The 22,271-nt window shown below is 41.2% G+C and overlaps 1 protein-coding gene across 3 annotated transcripts in view; it reads left to right on the forward strand.

Moving 5' to 3' along the window:
- The window catches only part of Gosr1 (golgi SNAP receptor complex member 1), a 32,754-nt gene that overhangs the window by 2,228 nt on the left and 8,255 nt on the right, over positions 1-22,271 (forward strand). For all 3 annotated transcript variants that reach the window (XM_041664614.1, XM_041664615.1, XM_041664616.1), the window contains exons 3-7: positions 3,979-4,066; positions 4,322-4,429; positions 9,281-9,372; positions 10,584-10,658; positions 20,016-20,045. In XM_041664614.1, coding sequence (XP_041520548.1) covers positions 3,979-4,066; positions 4,322-4,429; positions 9,281-9,372; positions 10,584-10,658; positions 20,016-20,045 — 393 coding nt within the window. The remainder of the gene's footprint in view (positions 1-3,978; positions 4,067-4,321; positions 4,430-9,280; positions 9,373-10,583; positions 10,659-20,015; positions 20,046-22,271) is intronic.

Genomic DNA, 22,271 nt, shown 5'->3' on the forward strand with positions numbered 1-22,271 from the left:
TTTACCTTCAACTCGATGATGCTTTTAAAGTAAACTGAAATACAGAGCTCTCTGACCTGGTCTGCTGGATTGTTGATGTTTTAATTTCTTTGTTATTGTCTTTGTAGGGGGCGTTGTTTTATAAAAATTCTAATTCTTGAAACTAACATTAGGTCAGGGCTTTAGGCAAAGATTGTGATAGCTCAGAAAGAAACTTCTAGAGTTTAAAAATGAGTTTATATTGATGATGGTTTTGATGCCAGGCCGGTACACCTGTTACCCCAGCACTTGGAGGCTGAGACAGGAGACACACGATTGTACACTCACTTTGGGCTCCATGACATCCAAAGAAGTTTCAGTCTCAGTCCACAGAAACGTCTGATTAGCTCACAAAGATTTTGTTTTGCTTTTGTTTACTTTTGTTTTTCAAGACAAGGTTTCTTTGTGTAGTCCTGGCTGTCCTGGAACTCACTCTATAGACCAGGCTGGCCTCGAACTCACAGATTTGCCTGCCTCTTCCTCCCCAGTACTGAGATTAAAGGAGTGTGCCACCACCACCTGGCTGATTCTGTTTTCCAATTTCTGAATGAAACTGAGGAGTTACCTAAATGCAAAACATACAAACTGTTTTTCCGGTATTTATTCTTTTAGAATGAATCTAATGCAGGACGCTCCTCTTTCTTAAGGACATGGCCTGCAAAGTTAACAAGGCTGGTGTGTTGATTTGGGACCTAAAAATGTTAGGAGCATGCCCATGGACTCCAGTGCAAGACAGTGCTTTGCACACTCACTCATCAAGTAAGGAGAGTGAGGATTCTTTTTCAATAAATAAATTTGTCTTCAGAAAGCTTTTTCCCAGATTTAAAGCATGCGTTGGTTTTGCCAATGAGTATACAATTTGAAAACTCAAGTCTGTCAGGAAGTACTATTGCAGGGTGCTTTTTCTGTGTCTCTGCTTGGATTCCCTTTAAAAGAAACATTCTGAGTTCAGCTACAGACTGGGACTGATTGTGCTTTCGCCAGAGAACCTGGGGCTGTGAGGACACAGGCTGAGGCTGGAGCTCTATGGCAGGGACTTGCCTGGTGGCTATGAGGCCCTGCCTGTGATCCCAGCACTGGAAACTAAAGATGACTGTGCATGCTGAGGCTTTGGGTTGAAGCCCAGATGGGAAGCATGCCGCATGAGTAGTCAGCAACCACCAGAGCTTTTCTTTACAAATCTTGGGTTTTGCTTTGCTTTGTTTTGTTTGTTGTTACTATTGTTTTGGGGAGTCTTGGGTTATTTTCTTTGTTTTTTGCTTTGTTTTTCTGTATGTTGAGAATCAGAAGGTCTGTGGATCATCACACATTATCAAGTGAATTAGATTTTTTTAAAAGATTTATTTATTATGTATACAACATTCTGCCTCGATATATACCCGCACGCCAGAGGAGGGCGCCAGATCTCAGTACAGATTGGCTGTGAGCCACCATGTGGTTGCTGGGAATTGAACTCAGGACCTCTGGAAGAGCAGCCAGTGGAGTGCTCTTAACCTCTGAGCCATCTCTCCAGCCCCCAAGTGAATTAGATTGAACTGAATCCTAATAATGTAGAGAACAAGGTTTTGACCTGGACTTCTCTACTGTCCTAAGAATGATGAATATGGGATATCCCGTAGTAGAGATTGCCCTGTTACTCATTCATTCAACAAATATTTAAAGAACAGTAAACAGTCAACATTTGCCAGGTGTTAGGCATGTGGCCATAAAAAAGGCAGAGGCAGTTTCCTTCTCTGGTGTCTATGGGCCCACTGTTCTTTTAAATGTATGTGGTAGGGGGAGGGTTTATATCAGTGAGAAACAGCTTTTTGGTGGTTGCACATTCTAGGAGAAGCCTTCACAACTTTGTCTTAGCTGTGGCACAGTAAAGAAATGATCCCAACCTCCACACCACTCCTTTTATCACTGTGTAGCTCAGGCTGGACTCAACCCTCTCACCTTCCTGTCTTGGCCTCCCAAGTGCTGGAATTACAAACGTATGCCACCATGCCTGACTAAGAACTAGGTGTTTTTATGTCATGTTGCAAGGCATTTAAATGGGAATATTTATAGAACAAATAAGGCTTAAGACCTAGTTAAAGGTCTAAAGTAAGAATCCTTATTAAAGCCAGGCATAATCCTAGCACCTAGAGAATAGAGCAGAAAGATCACAAGTTCCAGGCTAGCCTGGCCTATGTATACAAAGCAAGCATCTGTCTTTAAGAAGTAACCATCTGGGGCTGGAAAGATGCTCAGCAGCTGTGCACTCTTTCTGCTCTTACAGAGTACCCAGGTTAGACGCTCAGCAACTACATGGCATGCTCACAACTGCCTGTAACTGAATGTCAAGGAAATCTGATGCCCTCTTCTGTTCTCTTCTGGCTCCTACATGCACATTATGCACATAAACTCACATAGGGAAACAAACGTACCCATAAATAATGTAAAATAAACAATCTTTTTTAAAATTCTTTTTTTTTCCATTTTGGTTTTTCGAGACAGGGTTTCTCTGTAGCTTTGGATCCTGTCCTGGAACTTGCTCTGTAGACCAGGCTGGCCTCAAATTCACAGAGATTGGCCTGCCTCCACCTTCCAGTGCTGGGATTAAAGGCGTGTGCCGCTGTCACTGGCTAAAAGGTTCTTATTAGCCATTTTTTGGCTATTTCACTGATTGCTTTTGTTGTGAATGTGAATCGGGAGCAGTGGAGGCTAAGGATCTCTTTGACGACAAATTGATGATGTAGTCTTTGAGTCGGCACATCCGAATGCTATACAAGGGCAGGAAAGGGTCTTCACTAAGGGTGGAGAATGTAATCCATTTTATTTGTGTGAAGAATAACTCGTCTGTAGTGAGGCGCATATGTGGGCTCCTGATAAAAGGGACTGGTTTTTCAGAGAGGTAAGTGAAACTGTCAGGATATGTGATTTTAAAATTGAAGTCTGCCAAACATCTTTCATCTGCAGAAGAGTCAGATTCTGACCGACTGTTGTGATACCGAAAGGCATTAAAGACGCTCCCGTGAAATAGGCTGAGGTGCATGCATGCCGTGTGGAGGTGTGGAGCCTGTGCGGCAGTGCGCTGCCCGGGGCTCTGTGGGCCTTCGTGCTCACTCCTGACTTCTTGATAACTGCTTGTCTAACCGGGTCATTTAAATCTCAAATCTCAGTATATTTCTTTTTCGGAATCTCTAGAGGAAGAGAGAATTTAAAGGCATAAGAAACTATAATTTTGGGGCTGGAGAGATGGCTCAGGGGTTAAGAGCTAGGCTGCTCTTCCAGAGGACCTGAGTTCAATTCCCAGCAACCACATGGTGGCTCACAATCATCTGCAATGAGATCTGGCGCGGCCACTTCTGGCCTGCGGGCAAACATGGAGGCAGAAAACTGTATACATAATAAATAAATAAATCTTAAAAAAAAGAAACTATAATTTTGGAGAAAAACTAAAGGTTATTTTTCACAGGCCCCAAATGGGATCTATAATCCATTTTTTTTCTTCACTATTTGAAGGAGTTTTTGGCTTCTTTCCCATTATTTGTTATTTCAGATTCAGAATTTTAGTTGCATAGACTGTTTTCTATCATTTGGGGAATAGTTCGTAGCATTCGAAATGTCTTTATAGTCATTTGTATTTTTAGGACACGTGGGATACTTTTAAAAAGAAAAGTGAATCATAGTTAAATTTTTTTAAAATTGCACTTATTTATGTAGAGGGGCTAGAGTGTGCACTGGCAGGGGACAACTTATAGGAGGAGTCAGGTCTCTCTTACCATGTGGATTCCAGGAATTGAACTCGGGGCATCAGGCTGGCTGCAGGCACGTTTAGCCACAGAGTCATCTTGCTGACCGTAAAAGCATAATCTTTAAAGAAGTAGAACAAATGTTTCAGGGTTCATTTGACCTCTTGAAGAAAATTATTGTCTTATTTTAAGGCTCTTTTAGATACTAAGTAATGGATTTTTAAATTAAACTTCTCTTTAGTTCAGACACAACGCCCCTCTTAAATGGATCAAGTCAAGACAGAATGTTTGAGACGATGGCAATTGAAATTGAACAGCTTTTGGCAAGAGTAAGTGCTTTTGGGTAAACAACTAGTTTGCCATTTGTTGGATATGTTGTTTATTGAAGTCGTCCATTCATTCAAGGTGTGTTCTTCCTCCAACCACTTGCATTTTAGTGGCAGCCATCCAGATTGTAGCAGATACCATTTGTGGGAACTGCTGACTAAGTCTTACCTTACTGTCAGCTAAGAGGACATATAGGCTTATAATTTACTTGAGTTATTTTTAGTTGTTTTTAAAATATTTTCTCCTTTTCTTCCTAGCTTACCGGGGTAAACGATAAAATGGCAGAATATACCAACAGTGCTGGAGTCCCCTCATTGAACGCAGCACTGATGCATACGTTGCAGCGACATAGAGACATTCTACAGGTGATGTGTTGGGCAAAACATTTATGTTATCAAGGTAACATGGGAGAGGGCTAGTTAACTCTGTTTAGAATGTCAAAAGTATAACAAAACACAGTAAATGTTTAAAGATTTATTAGGTGGTATTATAATACAGAAGTGCAAATTAGAAGGCAAAGTTTTTATTCTTATTTTTTAATTTTTTGGTTTTTCAAGGCAGGGTTTCTCCGTATAATAGCCCTGGCTGTCCTGGAACTCACTCTGTAGATCAAGCTGACCTTAAACTCACAGAGATCTGCCTGCCTCTGGCTCCCAAGTGTAGGGATTAAAGGCATGCGCCACCACCACCCGGTGGCAAACTTTTTTATTACTGAGAAAAGTAATCAGCCTTTATAACTTAAGAACTCTTTAATAATTTATTTATTTTTATTTTACGTGCATTTGTATTTTGCCTGCACGTATGTCTGTGAGGGTGCCAGATCCTCTGGAACTGGAGTTAAAGAGAGTTATGAGCTGCTCTGTGGGTGTTAGGAATTGAATCCAGGTCCTCTGGAAGAGCCCCTAGGCTCTTAACCACTGAGCCAATTCTCCAGCCCATTTAGACTCTTTAAAAATTGGTATATACTCAGGAGTCAGAGGCATTGGGGTGACTCACTTACAGTTCAGTGAGTTGAAGGCCAACCTGGTCTACGTAATGAGTTCCAGGTCAGCCAGGACTGTGGAGTGAGACCATGTCTGAAGGTGGTGGCGGCGGCAGTAGTCAGAGCCTGGAGAGATGGCTGGTTGGTCAGAGTACTTGCTATGAAAGCAAGAGGATCTGAGTTCACATCCCTAGGACCTGTATACAAGCCAGGCATGGCCACGTGTACCTCTAACTCCCAGCACTGTGGAGATGGACACAGATGATCCTATGAACTTGCTGGCCAACTCTCGAAGCCAAGACAGGAGAACAGTAGAAGAAGATACCCACATTCATTTCTGGCCTCTGCATACATGCATATAGGAAACACAAACGTGCATGCACACACACACACACACACACACACACACACAAAGAAAAATAGGAATATCTTTTTGAAAGTTTCCTTTCCTGCATTTATTATTTATTTGTGTGTGTGTGCATGCACGTGTGAGCTCTTGGGGTTGAACTCAGGCCATCAAGCTTGGCAGTAGTGCCCTTACCCACTAAGCCATATTGCTGGTCCACAAATAGGAATCTGAGTACGGTGGCACATAGCTATAATCCCAGCACCTACAAAGCAGAGGCAGGTGGATTGCCACAAGTTGAAAGTCAACCTGATCTGTGTAGTGAGTTCCAGGCTAGCCAGAGCTACCTAGTGAGACCCTGTCTTAAGGGGGAGAGGGGAAGAAAACAACAACAAAAAAATGAATAGAATTATAACTCAGTGGTAGAATTTGTGATTAGCATGCACAAGGCCCCAAGTTTAGTCTCCAGAAGTGCAAGTGTGCACCTTCGCTGCCTGAGATAGGGTTTCTTTTTGCTGTTTTTGTTCTGTTTTTCAAGACAGGGTTTCTCTGTAGCTTTGGAGCCTGTCCTGGAAACTTTTAGACCAGGCTGGCCTCGAACTCACAGAAATCTGCCTGCCTCTGCCTCCTGAGTGCTAGGATTAAAGGTGTGCGCCGCCACCACCCAGTTTAGTTAGGGTTTTTATTTGCTGTGAAGAGACACCATGATCACAGCAACTCTTATAAAAGGGAAAAATATTTAATTGGGGTGACTCACTTAGGGTTCAGAGATTTAGTCCATTATCATCATGGTGGGACAGGATAGCATGCAGGCAAACATGGTGCTGGAGAGATAGTTTTGAGTTCTGCATCTTGCAGAGGCAACAGGAAGTGGTCTGTCTCACTGGGCATGGCTTACACATATATGAGACCTCATAGCCCACCTCTACAGTGACACTTCCTCCAACAAGACCATACCTATTCCAACAAGGCTATACCTTCTAATAGTGCCACTCGCTTTTTTTCAGACTACCACACATGCATTCACAAACACACATAAAGAAGGACTAAAAATAATTTGCCTAATGCAAAAATATGAATGTCAGGTTGAGAACTAGGATTATGACCAATGATAAAACACTGAAAGCATTCTTACTAAAGAAAAGGGGACTCCAAAGTCACAGAGAAACCCTGTCTCGAAAAACAAAAAAAGGGGGGGGGGGAGCTGGGGATACAACTTAGGTGGCAGAATGCTTGCCTGTTATACACAAATCCCTGAGTTCAGTTCCCAACTCACATAGAACTAGATGTGCTGGTACGGGGCTATAGTGCCAGCACTTAGAAGGAAGAGCAGGAGAGTCAGAAGGTAAAGGCTGAAGTAGACTAAATTAGATTCTGACTCAAAGAAAGAAGGAAGGAAGGAAGGAAGGAAGGAAGGAAAGAAGGAAGGAAAGGGTGCTTATAACTACCATAAATGTCTGACTTGCTTTGGAGTTTGTTTGTACAGTTAGTAAAAACCTGAGAGATCAATATTTGAAAGGAAGAGGCAAAATTCCTAATATGTAGCCTCAGAAGATCATATATGTCTGATACACCAAGAAAGTTAGAAACAAATTCAGTAAAGATGATATATATAAAGCAAGCCATTATCCTCTATATAAATAATGACCTATTAGGAAATATAATTAAAGGGGCTTGGGAGCCAGGAACAGCACAGTAATAGTATAAATGAGGCCCTTATTCAGTCCTGAGCCCCAGAAAATGAAAATGAACCCCCCCCCTCTCTCTCTCACACACACACACACACACACACACACACACGCACAGAGCCAGATGTGATGCTGTACACCTGTAATCCTAGTACTTGGGAGGTAGAGTCAAGAGAATCAAGAGTTCAAAGCCCTCTTGTGGGGTAAATGAAACAACCTTACATACACATGTAAAGGTGTACTGGGGGGGAGGGGGCTGGAGAGATGGCTCAGTGGTTAAGAGCATTGCGTGTTCTTCTAAAGGACCCGAGTTCAATTCCCAGCAACCACATGGTGGCTCACAACCATCTGTAATGAGGTCTGCTGTCCTCTTCTAGCAGGCATATATGCAAACAGAATATTGTATCCATAATAAATAAATAAATATTTTTAAAAAAAAGGCATACATGGGAAGTGATTTTTTTTTTGTTTGGGGTAGTCTCTATGCTCTAGCTTTGTAGTCTAAACTTGCCCCTGACTTTCAGTCCTCCTGCCTCAGCCTCCAAATGCTGACATTACAGGTGTGTGACCATATAGCTCTTTATTTTCTTTCTTTCTTTCTTTCTTTCTTTCTTTTTTTTTTTAATTAATTGGTTTTATTTTGAGACAGAGTTTCTTTTAGCACAAACTGTCCTTGAATTCCTGATCTTGTTCCACCTCGCAAGCACTGGGATGGCAGGTGCGCACCAGCCAAGCCAGACGTCCTTTACTTACTTTAGAATGGTGAGACAATACCAGAGTTCATTTAGAATCCCAAGAATAACCAGGAATAAAGCTTAGTACAGTTCTGAAAGTGAAGATGAGCATTTGATTCTACCACATGTTAAGGCCTGTTTAAAACGAGGATAAAGCCGGGCGATGGTGGCGCACGCCTTTAATCCCAGCACTCGGGAGGCAGAGACAGGCGGATCTCTGTGAGTTCGAGACCAGCCTGGTCTACAGAACGAGTTCCAGGACAGGCTCCAAAGCCACAGAGAAACCCTGTCTCGAAAAACCAAAAAAAAAAAAAAAAAAAAAAAACGAGGATAATTGATAGTTTGTTTCTAGGGGCCAACCAAGTGACTCTGTGGGTAAAGGCACTGTCTGCCAAGCCTGCCAACCTGAGTTCAAACCTGGGTCACCACACGGTGGAGGGAGAGAACTAACACCTGCAAAAGAGATGTCCTCTGACCTGCACACATGCACCCCCACACACATGCATGCATGCATAAATTATAAAAACTCTCTGAAGATAGGTGCGTGTGCGTGTGCGTGTGTGTGTGTGTGTGTGTGTAGGTCAGTGGTCAACCTTTGTTAGTTAATTGTTCCTTAGCAGTTCTTTAGGTTTTTGAGGAAGGGTCTCACTAGGAACTGGGGCCTGCCAGTTTGGCTAGGATGACTGGCCAGTGAGCCCAAGGGCTCTTCTCTTCTCTGCCTCCTCACTGCTAGGATTACAGGCTACACTATCAAAACCTAGCTTTTTACAGCCTAGCAGGGATCAGATAGTGTTTAACTGGCAAATCTCTCTCTCCCTCTCTCCTGTCCTCCCTCTCCCCTCTCCTTCCAGCTCCCTCTTCCTCTCCCTCCCTCCTCTCCTCCCCTCCCCAACACCAAAGATTAAAAAGTAGAAAAAGTGTAAGAAAGGAGGGAGGACAGAAAAACTACTAAAGTTTTGAATAGAGCCTGGATGAAATTTGTAATTTCTGAGCAGTGATGAGCTAAGGAAGATCTAATGTCAGAAGCTACAACAAATGACTCATCTGTTTAATATACACAGAATTAATGTAAATAAGAGAGACAATAGGAAAATGGACAAAACTATAAACTTACTTGACAATGAAGTCAGGGTGTAGCTCAGTGGTAGAACATTTTTGCATTTGTAGCGTCCTAGGTTGGATCCCCAGCACTGAGAGGAAGGTGGGGATGGAGGCAAGGGTTTAAAAAAATAAACCATAAGTCTTATTAAGTACAACACTAAGTAGAAAAATCTCTCCCTTCTTTTACCCTATGCTACTTGAAGTCATTTTGTCTTAGTTTTACCTTTACAGTTTTATGTGATCAAGTACCAGGTGGTAGGGTGCTTAGTATTTGAAATGTGTAACCTGATGACCGTGCACAGCTACTTTAGAAGGATAAAAGCTCATCCATAGTTGTGTTGAGACTGGATGTTGATTTATTTCAGGATTATACACATGAATTCCATAAAACCAAAGCAAACTTTATGGCGGTACGGGAAAGGGAGAATCTGATGGGATCAGTACGAAAAGACATTGAGTAAGTTACCTTTCCTCTTACTGTTCAGAATGTTTATGTGGATTTAGGCTACATCTGTGGTTAATCACAAAGCAAGTAGCAAAACCAGGATTTAGGTTTTGTGGTTTCTGATTTCCATTCCATTGTCCTTTGTGCCTTTTTACAATATGGGCTGAATCTACTTTGCCACCTCCCAGTCTTCCCTTGCCAACCTTGATCTTAAGTCCAGCTTGAATGATCTCTTCCTGCCCATGCCAGGAATGGCATGATTGTCCGTTTCCCTGTCATTCACTTCTCTGTTGCCCTAGCTTTCTATATTCAGAAAGCTGTTAACATCCCTGAAACTCTGAAATGTGTTTGTATGTGAGCAAGTGTTTCCAGGTTTAATAAAAGTCAAAGCCTTATATGAAACTAAGAACCTTTAGCATTTTACAATGATCTTGGTCTTTTCTCCCATACCTTCACATCATCCTCTTTTTGTAGGCATTGGTACAGTTCAGGATTTTTAAAACATTTGTTCTTAAAGGACAGTTGTGGTGGCACACGCCGTTAATCTCAGCACTCGGGAGACAGAGACCAGTGGATCTCTGTAAGTTCAAGGCCAGCCTGTTCCACAGAGTGACTTCCAGGACAGCCAGTGCTACATAGAGAGACCCTGCCTCCCAAAAAGGAAGGAAGGAAGGAAAAGGAAAAAAAGAAACTAAGAAGGAAAATGAAAAAAAAGAAATTTTTATTACTAGTGGAAAGCAGGAAAATAATAATATTGGTAGAAGTAAATGTCACTTTTGTAACTTTATTGTGCTGGCAGTTAACGTGGAAATCCTAAAGCATGCATAGCTGGGTTCCAGTGCTCCTTGGGCTTGGGTGGTGAGGGACTGACCCTGCTGTGAAGGATGACACTGTTGGAGTAGCTCTCTTGCCTAGGGTGCCGGGTGCTGTGTGCTGATTAGTCTAAAGTTTTGCTTCTACTGGAGAAAATAATGCAGATCATACACAAAGGAAAAGTTGGATCCTCCTCAAGAAGAGTGGGTTAGTTTGAAAAACAGAAAACCCCGAAATCTAAACTGGAGAAACATATATCTTTTATATCTCTGGTAGTATTTTTCAAGAGAAATGGAAAACATTATATTCTGATTGTTGGAAATTATGGTCTAACTGGGGTTAGTTAGTCCCTTAACCTAATGGTACTGTATCTTCTAAAATGTTCTTGCCTTTTCTTGACATTGTTCTAGATCATATAAAAGTGGGTCTGGAGTAAACAACAGGAGAACTGAACTGTTTCTGAAAGAACATGACCACCTTCGAAAGTGAGTACTACCTGCTTTCTGTGCTTATAAAGACATTTTATTTATTATATTAATATAAATATTAATATAATATTTATTATATTAATTTCCGTGCTCCGAGTGGGTTCAGTAGAAATGGGTGGCAGCTCATCAGCCTTAATTAAAAGATGCCCTTCGAGGATTTTACTCTGCTCTTTGCTGCCTGCTGCTATGCTGCTGTTATCCTTACTGCAAGTTATTAACAGTATCCATAATAATGATACTGATAATTTATGTGGTCTTTTACCACTTTTTTATTGAAAAAGCTTTATAGAGAGTAGTAAGGCTAAATATCAAATGGAAAAAACAAACAAACAAAAAATTGTTTCCCAAGATTTCAGCAGAAAATGATTGGATGAAGGATATATGGTGTTGACAATAGCTCCTCTTCAGAGTTGGAACTTCACACCTAACTCCCCTGTCTGTGCTGGCATCTGGTCTGACTTGGGCTTGCATAGACCTTGTGCATATGTCACAACTGTTGTGAGCTCCTGTGTGTGCTTCCCCTGCTGCATTCAGAAAACACCGTTTCCTTGTCACCATCAACCAACTCTGGCTTTCACACTTTTCTGCCCTGTCTTCCACAGTGGAAGAGGGGTGTAGCATATATAATCCCTTTGGGGCTGAAAACTCTTATTCTCTGCATCTTGGCCAGTTTTGGGTCTGTTTTAATCATCACCTACTGCAAGCAGAAACTTTTTTGAGGATTGAGGGGTGCCTTAATCCATGGATATAGCCAGGTCATTAGGAGTTGCTTTAATATTATTAAGTCCTTTTGTCAGAATAATAGTAGTAAATTCTCTCCTGTAGCCTCTGATCTATCTAGCCATAAGTACTTAGCCTCATAATGGTGGCTGGTACAGATTTCATCTGGTGGAGCGGGCCTTAAATCCACTCAGAAAGTAGATGGTTACTCCTGTGGTGTTCATGCCACTGTTGCACCAGTGGCCATGTCTTGCTGGGCCAGTCATTATTGTGGCTTGCAGGCTTCACAGCTGGATATGATTAATGCTTTCTTTCTCTTCCAGTAGAGATGGAAGAGGGATTCTTCTGCTTGTTGGGCAAGCATACTGTCACTTAGTACACACCAGCCCTGTGACTGTGTGTGTGTATACACTATAATAACTATATTTCCTGTTGTAATAAGTATAATGAGATCTGTATGGGAGATTGAAATGTGTGGATTATAAATTTGAGGCAAGACTGAACAACATATTGAGACTTTGTCCTAAAATAGAAGCAGGGCTGGAGAAATGGCTCAGTGGATAAAGGTACTTGCCTGATGACATGAGATCAGTCCAAAGACCTGCATGGTGGAGGGAAAGAATCAACTCATATAAGCTGTCCTCTGACCTCTGCTTGTATGCTGTGACACCTGTGTACACACACACGTGCGTGTGCACATTCACACACATACGCATGGATGCACACAGAATAAATAAAAATGTAATTTTATGTGTGTGACTATTTTGCCTCCATGTATGTGTACTGCATGCACGCCTGGTGCCCAGAGAGGCCAGAAGAGGGTGCTAGACCTGTGGACTTGTATGAAAGGTTGTGAGACACCATGTGAGGATTGGGAACTGAACTCGAGTCCTCTGTATGGGTATCAGTTACTCTTAACTGCTGAGCCCTCTCCATCCCCTAATTATTATTATTTTTTAAAATAATATGTAAAGGGGGCTGGAGATATGGCTCAGTGGTTAAGAGCACTGACTGCTCTTCCAGAGGACCCGGGTTCAATTCCCAGCACCCACATGGCAGCTCACAACTGTCTGAAGATCCAGTTGAAGGGGATCTGACACCTTCACACCAATGCACATAAAATAAAGTTAAATAAAGCATAAAAATATTTAAAAAAAATATGTAAAGATTTATTTATATATGGTGCTCTATCTGCATATACACCTGCATGCCAGAAGAGGGCATCAGATCCCTTTACAGATAGCTGTGACCCACCATGTGGTTGCTGGGAATTGAACTCAGGACCTCTGGAAGAGCAGTCAGTGCTCTTAACTGCTGAACCATCTCTCCAGCCCCACCCCAACCCCTAATTTAAAAAAAATAGATATAAGATGGTTGGAGACTCCACAAATACTGTTTCTCCTCAAAATGTTGTCAATAAGTTTAGCATTCATATCTCAGCTTACTCAGACCGCAATGATCTTTCTCTTGGTGGTTTGGTTTCATCAGTCCTTCTTACATTGATTTTAGATCTGTAAGAAAGAGCTGTCTCTTAGTATGTTTTATTCTCTTCCTCAACATGGACTCAGATGCAAGTAGGGGTTTGTCTAGGACTATAGTTTCCTTGTTGCTCACATCACTGTACCTCATTGGGGTTAGCATCTGTCATGATGCTTTCCTGAGCTCGGCCACTTTATTAAGCATACTCAGTTTCTCTTATTAGCAAGTGTTACTCAGGAACTTAGATCCAAGTGTAAGGAAAGGTTCAGAAGGGTTCATTGTTGTTTTATTGCCATTGAGGTGATTGTTTCCAGGCTTCTTCTTGATAATAGTTTTTATCATTAATGGGGTTCAGTTTTTTAATTAATTAGTTAACTATTAAAGGGAATAATTGTTTCTCCTTAATTACTGTAATATGATGAATTACATTATTTTCAAACATTAAGCCAATATTAAATTCCTGGAATCCCACTTGATCATGAAATATTTCTTTTCTGTAATTGCTAGACTTATTTTAAGGAATTTTGCATTATTCTAATGAAATATAATCTAGTTTTCTATTCTGGAAATGTCATTGTGTGATTTTTATCACGAGTAATGTTGTCCCTTTTAAGTGACTTGGGATATATCCCCTTCCTGTTTTCTGAAAGAGCATGTTGTTTCCTTCTTAGGTATGTAGGGCTTACCAGTGAGTGCGTCCAGCTCAGGGGTTCCTTTGTGGTAAGGTTTTCCCGTTTTAAATTGTGTGGATATTTGTAGACAAAGGGCAAGCAGTCTGAATGTCCCTGGGCCAGTAGGTGGCTCACTATAATCAGCTCAACGAGAGGCATAAATCATTCTTGCTGCCAGAGGAGTTGGAAAACTACCAGAGAGAATGTGGTGTTCTCGGGGCCTCAGCGAAGTTCTTACCCACTGTTAGCATCCTTTTGGACTTTTCTGCTGTCTGCTAGACTACAGACTGTAAACAGATGGAGTGTGCTTAAGAGGGCCTTTTCACCTCATCCACTTACTGAAGGAAGTTTTACTTTAGTATTTCTTTCCTCCCCCGTTTCCTCAGGTGAATTAGCTTTTCCTAGGTCTGTAGTGCCCTCCATGTGGGCTCACCTTTCCTAACTGTCTTCACTCTGTTGCTTCATCGAATCATTTCTCCCTTGCAGCTGGCACCTGACGCACGGGCCTGTCTCCTTTTTCAGATACCAAGGCCTTTTCCTGTCTTCTTTGTGCCTTTACTTTGCTTGTCCACTTGTTTTCTTACTCTTCCAGAGAGCTTGTTTGTTGACAAGTTTAGGTTCTGTGCTTGCCTGTCCCTTCTAGGAAGCTGTTCCTACTCATTAACTCAGCCAGCCTCCCCTTGCTATGGCTTAATAAAGCTTCTTTCTTGTTTCCCTTGAAGCATTTATGACAATGTCTAATGGTTTGTTCTTTCTATCTTTTCCCTATCGGACCCTCCTTGATAAAAATTTCATAAGGCAAAACTTAGCCTGCTGTTAGCATGTTTGGTTCTCTGGCCCCATTGTGCTTGTTAACTTTTAATACCTGCTTCTATGAGTTGGTGGTTCTCAGCAAGGCTGGTCGTTCTGTTTTCTTAATGTATAATGTAATGTGAATATATACCATACCCTAGTGTAGAAGACTTACTTTATTCATTCGGTTATTCTCCAAATATTTATTGAATACTTACTATACACACTTAAATGTTAAATTAATTTTAAGAACTATAGGGAATATTAATGTAACCGGTTATGTTTTGCTTTGTAAAATGGATTCCTTGTGCAATCCTTTTGAAATGTTCAATTCTGGGGCTGGAGTGATAGCTTATGGTTAAGGTACTTGCTGCACAACCGTGAAGACCTAGATTTAGTCCCTTACACATCTGAGTCAGATGTGGTCCCACAGTTCAGTGACCCAGCACTGGAGCATGCAGCCAGGGTCACTGCGGCTTTCTGACACCAGCCTAGCTGGGAAACAGGAGCCCATGTTCAGGGAGAGACCCTACCTCAAAGGAACAGGCAGAGCGTGCTAGAAGGAGGACACCTGATACCCTGCCTGCTTCACGAGTCCACTGACACGTGTGCCCGCACACACAGAGAGAAAGGGTGAAGTTTAAATTCTTGAGTAAGTCTCTCAGAAGCCTCCCTCTGTGCAGAGGAAGAAACAAGACTCGGAGGGAATCATCACTGTTTAACAGTACAGCTTTACTCAGCACACATTTCCTATGTTTGGTATTTGTCCCACGCCTCATTGCCTTTCTTTCCTGTGAGTGTTTCTTTAAATTTTTATATTTGTTGTAACAAGGAACCGTCGTGGCCTAATTTTATAGAGAACTGAAAGACCAGTTACTCTGAAAGCACATTGCTTGGCTTCTCTTCAGTTTTTCACTTTTAAAATCGAATGAGAGCTGTGTTACATAAAGATGGATGCCATTAAAGTTAAGTCATTTTATAAAGTTAAATGCATTCTGGAGAGATGGCTCAGAGGTTAAGAGCACCGGTTGCTTTTCCAGAGGACCTGAGTTCAATTCCCAGCAACCACATGGTGGTTCCCAACCATCTAGAGTGAGATCTGGTGCCCTCTTCTGCAGGCATACATGCAGACAGAACACTGTATACATAATAAATAAATAGATAAATCTTTCTTAAAGCATTCTAAAATTCCAAAGAATTTATCTCCAGTAACTTTTCAGATATAGTGCCGTTATACAAAGCATGTCATACTTAAATAAGATTGATCACAGTATTTAGTTGATAACTTTCATTTGCTTTCATTTTGTTACCAACTCAGCAGACATTGAGAATATACACATTATCCGTTACCTTAGGTCTAACCATGTCTGTGAGTGAAGAAATAATTATTTTATTGCCTTTTAACTGTTGATTGTTTTCCATATGACATTATTCAGTTATGTTTAGGGTTTTGGTATTGTTAATTTCATTTTAAATTTTACCAACCATGTCATTTGTATACTCTAAAGTTTTTTGCAGAAATATTTTAGGTAGGCTCGATTTGTTTTGTGACAGGGTCTTGTATATCCTAGGCCAGCCTCGAAACCACTACCTAAAATATTTCTGCAAAAAACTTTAGAGTCAAAGACCTTGAACTTGTGCTTCTCCTGCCTATACTTAGTGCTGATTGCAGGTGTGTGCTTCCATGCCCAGCTTATGTAATACGGGGGTTGAACCCAGAGCTTCATGCATGCTTGGCAAGCACTCTACTAACCTAGTTATAGCCACAGTAGACTTTTTTTTCTTTCTTTTTTGAGACATGATATCACTGGGTAGTTAGTACTGGCTGGTCTGGAACTCACAGAGATTTGAGCCCAGGTCCGCTGATTTGATGTTCCTGTGCTGCTCCTCAAAGTAATGTGGATGGCATAGACTGCACAGGGTCGCTAAGATAATGCATGCCGAGACTTTGCCAGTCCTTCCTGCATACAGTACGTGTGTAAGATTAACAGACGTAAATAGTAGTAGGTCTGTACAGATAGCTCAGACATTGAAATTGAAGGCTAAGCTCACAACCAAAAAGACAAGAAAAGTAAATACTAAAAGAGAAAGAGACTACACTAAACAACCTTTTTATATGTGTGTGTTTAGGGGTCTGGAGAGATGGCTTAGCAGTTTAGAGTACATGCTGCTCTTGCAGAAGACTGGAATTTCATTTCCCAATCACTCATTAGGCAGTTCACAACTGCCAGTAACACTAACTACAAGAGAACCAATGCCTCTGGCCTTTGCAGGAACCTGCATTCAGGAACATGCACACATAATTAGCATAATTAATAATAAAAATAAGTCTCTAAAATTTTTCTACATGGTTGCATTTTAGGTTGTTTAATAAGTACCATAGAATTCAAGTTATATATAATTGTCAGCTATTATATCAATGAGTGAAGTAATGTAGATTCCTGGTATTTAAGGATCTGACCTTAGCTTTCTGGAGTGTTTATGAACTCCATTAACTCATGTAGTTTTGTTGAAAGGCTTGAGTGTTACTGAGTGTTACATGCTGTGGGGTTGCTGGCAGGGAAGCCTGGCTAACTGGTTAATAGTCACAGTCACCGTCTGGCAGCAGGCTTACACATCAGCCTTGCTCCTAAGTTCATATTTGCTGCTTGTTGTTATTCACATGTAGCTACAAGGAGGCAATTTATGTGCATGCATGCATGTTCTTTGGTTTTGTGTATGCATGTGTGAAATGTTACACCAGAGAGAAAATGTTTACAAAGCATTATTTGATTTAAAAAAAAAAAAGTGTTTATCATTGCTATGACCACACGCCAGACTGATAAAACTAAAAGGAAATAAAAACTTTAGTTTGGCTCCTAATTTCAGAGTCAATCAATGTTACAAGAAGGACATGATGATATTTAAGTCTTCCTCAGACAGCAGTGTTCTGAAGTGAAAATCTGGGAAGTACATTGAAGAAATTCTAAAGAATCTCTGAGCTGTGCCAGGGTCATTTGCATAGTAGAGAATTGGAATTTTAGCTTATGAGAACTGGTGGCATTTGTCTCATTATGTCTTTCATTCCATTCATGGGATAGCTCAAGGTTCCCTGCTACAGATTTGTCCCTAGTGATCCAGTTACCTACAATACTGAAATAAATGACAAAGCAGAATGATCAGGTTAGCCAAGATGACCTTGAACTTCTGATCCACTTGCCTTCACCACCCAAGAACTATGGGAAACTATAGGTTTGCCCCACAGCTGGTTCACAGTTGGAATCCTCCTGCCTCCACTTCCCAAGAGCTGTAGGCACACTGTAGTTTGCCCATAGCTGGCTCACAGTTAGGAGCTATGTTACACACGCTCGTTTTTCTTTATTTTGAACTTGTTAGATCAGTAGTGAAATCAAATCTGTTTTCAGTTGGCACATGATTTTCTTCCTTTTTTTTTTTTTGGCATACAACTTTCTTAAACAAGGCTTCAAATGGAGGAACTGTGTCACGAGGGATTATAAAATTGTGATTATAAAAATGTGTGTGTGTATCCTTCTGCAGAAAACTTATAAAGATTATAAGGATTATTTCATTGCTAATCCTGATTGATATTTTATTAGTACAAGAAGTGTCTGTTACTCGTTATTCATTCATTTATTAAGCATTTAATGAGCATCTCCTGTGTGCTAGGTACTGTACTAGACTCTGGGGAGTCAAAGATGCATCAGACTCAGTCCCTACCCCTGGGAACTCACACTGCTTAGAGAAGTAGTAAACAACACATCAGTGTGATATCCTGAGAGAGTGGGTTTTCAAGGTCTTACGTGAGAATTGATGTGAAAACCTTTTCTTTCTCTGTCGCACAATATCTGAAGTACATTATATTCCTGATTGAGTTGATGGGAGGGCATACTATTATGATGTAAAGAAGAATTGATTTTGCCTGTGTACACTGGTGTGTCTGGGGAAGCTTCAGAAAGATACAGCTTTCGGGCTAGACTTTGAGATGTGTAAGTTGTTAATGTTAAGCACGAGGGATTCGAGAGAGGCTGTGACTTAGAGTTCTTGCTGTTCTTTAGACCTGTGAAAGGAGACCCTAAACTAAAGAGCTGCTCAGGGACGTCAGAATGCTCAATGGAGATGAAGCATACCTTAGGTTCATGCCTTTGCCAGCAGCTTGCACTTAGATTATTGCTTGTGAGCTTTATGGTAGGAAAATTCCATGAGATCAGTTCGGACAGCTACATGCTTGAACCGTGACCGTAATGTAGGTTGAGCAGAAAAAAAAATGTATTTCTGGTTAGCTCTTACTCTCTATATAAGAGGAAGAAACCAATTACAAAGTGCTATTTAGTAGAATGTTGTGATTCATTTGGTTTTCTAGGTTCCCAGTCCTGTTTGTTTGTTTGTTTATTTGTTTGTTGGAGATAAGGTCTCTAGTATGCCAAGTTGGTCTAGAATTCTTTCTGTACCTAAGGATAACCATCAGCTTCCAATCCTCCTGCCTCTACTTTCCAAGTGTTGGAGTTCCAGGCATGTGCCACTGCACCCAGTCTGTACACCCTGAGTTACAATCCCAGCCCTCCAGACCTTTAAAACACAGTCATATAACAGAGAATAAACGGAGACTTGGGGGCATTTCATTTCTGCCACAGTTAAACACACCTGCTGACTCCAACTGCTCATTTTACTTACTACAATGTTTGATCAAATTAATTTGAAGTAAGCCAGGCATGATGGCACACACCTGTAATCCCAGCACTGAGGAGGCAGGGGCAGGTGGATCTCTGAGTTTGAGGCCAACCTGGTCTTTGTAGTGACATCCAGAACATCTGGCTTTTAGTCACTATCTTTGTTACTTTTTAAATTTTTAATTGTCTGACTTATGCAAGGTTTTTATGGCATCCTATGGAACTCATCTTTATTGAACTTCATGTCAGTGCTCTGTTTTACAGAGTGAACAGAGTCACTCTTTTGGAAGGAAGTAGCTGGGGAGAAGCAAGTGTTTATTTCTGTGCTAGAACATGCCTTACACCTGCCACACACGCTGAACTCTGGAAATTTGTTCTGTGCCTTCTGATGTTAAGCTTGGTAAAGGCCCATTACTAAGCCCCTAGCTTCTCTCCTGTGCGTTCCTCCTGGGTTGTCTCGTTCTTCCATGGTGTGAGGTGTTGGGCTTGTTTGTTCCTTATTCACACTCTTGGACTCTAAAGTTTCAGGAGCTGAGATTTGGTTTAGCTGTGTTTGTTCGTTAGTTTGTTTCAAAATAAACAAAACTATTTCCCCCAAAAGGAAGGAGCTGTGAGGTCTGAATACTGCTGCTTAGAGGCCTAGAGATGCGTTCATCTCCTCGGCTCAAGAAGTGGCTGTAATCCTTACCTTTTGAATGGATAGTAGTGACAGCTTTGAGTTATCTGGGCTGAAGAACTTTCACTTTTTAATGCTGTCATTAAAACTAGCCAGAATTTAATAATTAGGAATGTCATGAAAAAAACAGACGGTTTAAGTAGACCGGTAAGAAAGAGCAAAATGTAAATTACTTCACATGTGGCTGAATTAATTTCAAAGTTTAAGATTTTGTCTAGATGCACAAAAAAATGGATCTTCATTATTCTGTGTATAGAAAAGGCTGTAAAGTTTATAAACATAGAAAAAATAAATGTTTTTAAGTATATGTTTAATAATTCCAAATTTTGAATTTTCTTTCTTTTTTCAGCTCTGATCGTCTGATAGAAGAAACAATAAGGTAGGGATGGTTTTTGTTTTACTTCATTGCTGTTTGTTTGCACACTTAATTAACAGATCAAGTCAACGCTGTTCACTAGAGTAAAGGTCAAGTCATGCACCTTAAGAGATGAAAATTTCACTAGATGGTAATGCATTTCTGCTGTGGCCTTCCTTTATAAGGGACATTTAATCTTAGTAACTGGTTCATGAGATAGACATTGACCAGTAGAGTCCATCTCCAGAACGAAAAGAAATCAAGGCTATGCCTATGGTCACATGACTAATAAGTAATATTGAGGACTCAGATCCCCAGATCAGAATCTCTTTATAGCTCTAGAGCCACAGCATTTATACTAAACCAGCGTCTGAGACAGTGAGATGGCTCAGAGGATACAGGTGCCTGCCACCAAATCTGGTGACCGGACTGTGGGGCCTGTGTGGTGGAAGAAGAGAACCAGCTCCTGACAGTATTCCTCTGACCTGCCTGCACAGGTGGCACAGAAGCACTCACGTGTACACATGATATGTGCAGACACAGACACACACATATACACAAGGTAAATTAATGTTTAATATGTAAGGATGCTTAGTTTATGGTACTGGTAAGAAATCTGAAGTTCCAGTAAGCATATGAATGATGTATTGTTTTTAAAACATTATATATTATATGAAGCTTATGTTTTGTCTCTAAGTATTTGACACTTGAAATAATAGCCTTCATTTCACTCAACTCAGCTCCAGATGATGGGATGATTTGGGAAAATATGTCTAGATAGACTTTATGTGGTACTGGAAATCATGCATATTCAACAGGGTAATAATTTAATGTAATATCCATTCTCCAAGGAATACAAAGTGCTTTGTGGAAATTATTTTTTAATGTCTATCCACTTGTGAGTCAGAGTGCACATGAGATAATGGTAGTCCCCCTTTAAAAACAGAGGCCTGTGTATTTCAGACTGTCCTCCTTACTCAGCATGGGTTTGAATTCTGTTACTTTCTGTAAGACCACAAAGCTAGTTAAAGTAGGAGTGCTTTATTCAAGTCCCTTGTAATTTCAAGCAGAAGTTGGTCATTTTCTGATGCTCCTGCTGCTTTCATGTCTTCCTGATACTTTCAAAGGCTCCTCTGAGCCAAATGGCACATGCCTCTAATCTCAGCTCCTAAATGATGGCCTGGATTCTAGGATCTTCATGACATGGCCTGGCCTTCATCACACTCCTGGAACTGGCCATTTACAAGACCACCAGTGTGGAATTTGTGTGCTTTAGAGACAACTTGCCCGTAGCCTTCCTTGGCCAGAGCCCCACAACTAGCTTTCTGGTTGTGGCAGCATCAGAAAAGATAGTCAATTCTTCTGCCTCTTTTGACATATGGCCCCTTCGCCTGTCAGTAACTCTCATTGCCCTTCCTAGCTTGAGTGACCATCTCCTGACCAGCTCTTTGGACAACTACTCCCTGATTTTTCCAAATAGCCTGTCCCAAACTGAGCTCATCCTATGCCTTTCTGATTTTGTTCTTTGAGGTCACTGGCTTTGTAGGGTGCTTCTAATATTTTTGTTGCCTCCCCCCAACACACTATTCCAAAATGCTTCAGTAAATATTCTTCTAGGTGTCTCCTTACGCATTCCTTGTCTTCTCAGTCCTGAAGTTACAGTGTTGGTTAGTTTGTCATCCCTCTAGCGGCTCCCTTCATTGGACCACCTGGTGGTTTGTTCTGTGAGGCTGCCCACGAAGGGCCGGCAGTTTACCAGCAATGGGTGGCCCCTTGACTTGTCCCCTTCAAGAGCTGAGCATCTCACTAGTAGCCTCTAAGTCTTTCTGCAAGTACAGGAGCCAAGGGGAATTGAGCCCATTACTTCCAGCCTCGGGACACCTGATATGATAGGATAAGAGGGTAGAACCTACTTTGAAAAGAAAAAAAGGATAACATAGATATGATAAAAAGGTGTAGATTATTGCAACACCATTACAGACACATGGCTCACAGGTTCCTACTGTCAGATTCCCTGTATTTCTTGTAGGTATATGTAGCCCCTCCAGCCAACTGTCTTACTTAGAGCCTGCAAGGGAACCAGGGCTTCAGATGGTCCTTCCGCAGCGTGAGTGCTTTTGTCCCTGGAGATGGGTCAAAGCTAAGTCAGGAAATTGGATCTAGCTACTATTTTTCCCTAATTTCTGTTACTGATATCTGGGGCAATAAGACTTGAAAATACATGATCATGGAAGTGATAGCAAAAAGAGT

Source organism: Microtus oregoni, unplaced genomic scaffold, assembly GCF_018167655.1.
Source record: "Microtus oregoni isolate MIOR12 unplaced genomic scaffold, Mior012 000015F_ref0000493, whole genome shotgun sequence".
In the NCBI taxonomy this organism is placed as follows: Eukaryota; Metazoa; Chordata; class Mammalia; order Rodentia; family Cricetidae; genus Microtus; species Microtus oregoni.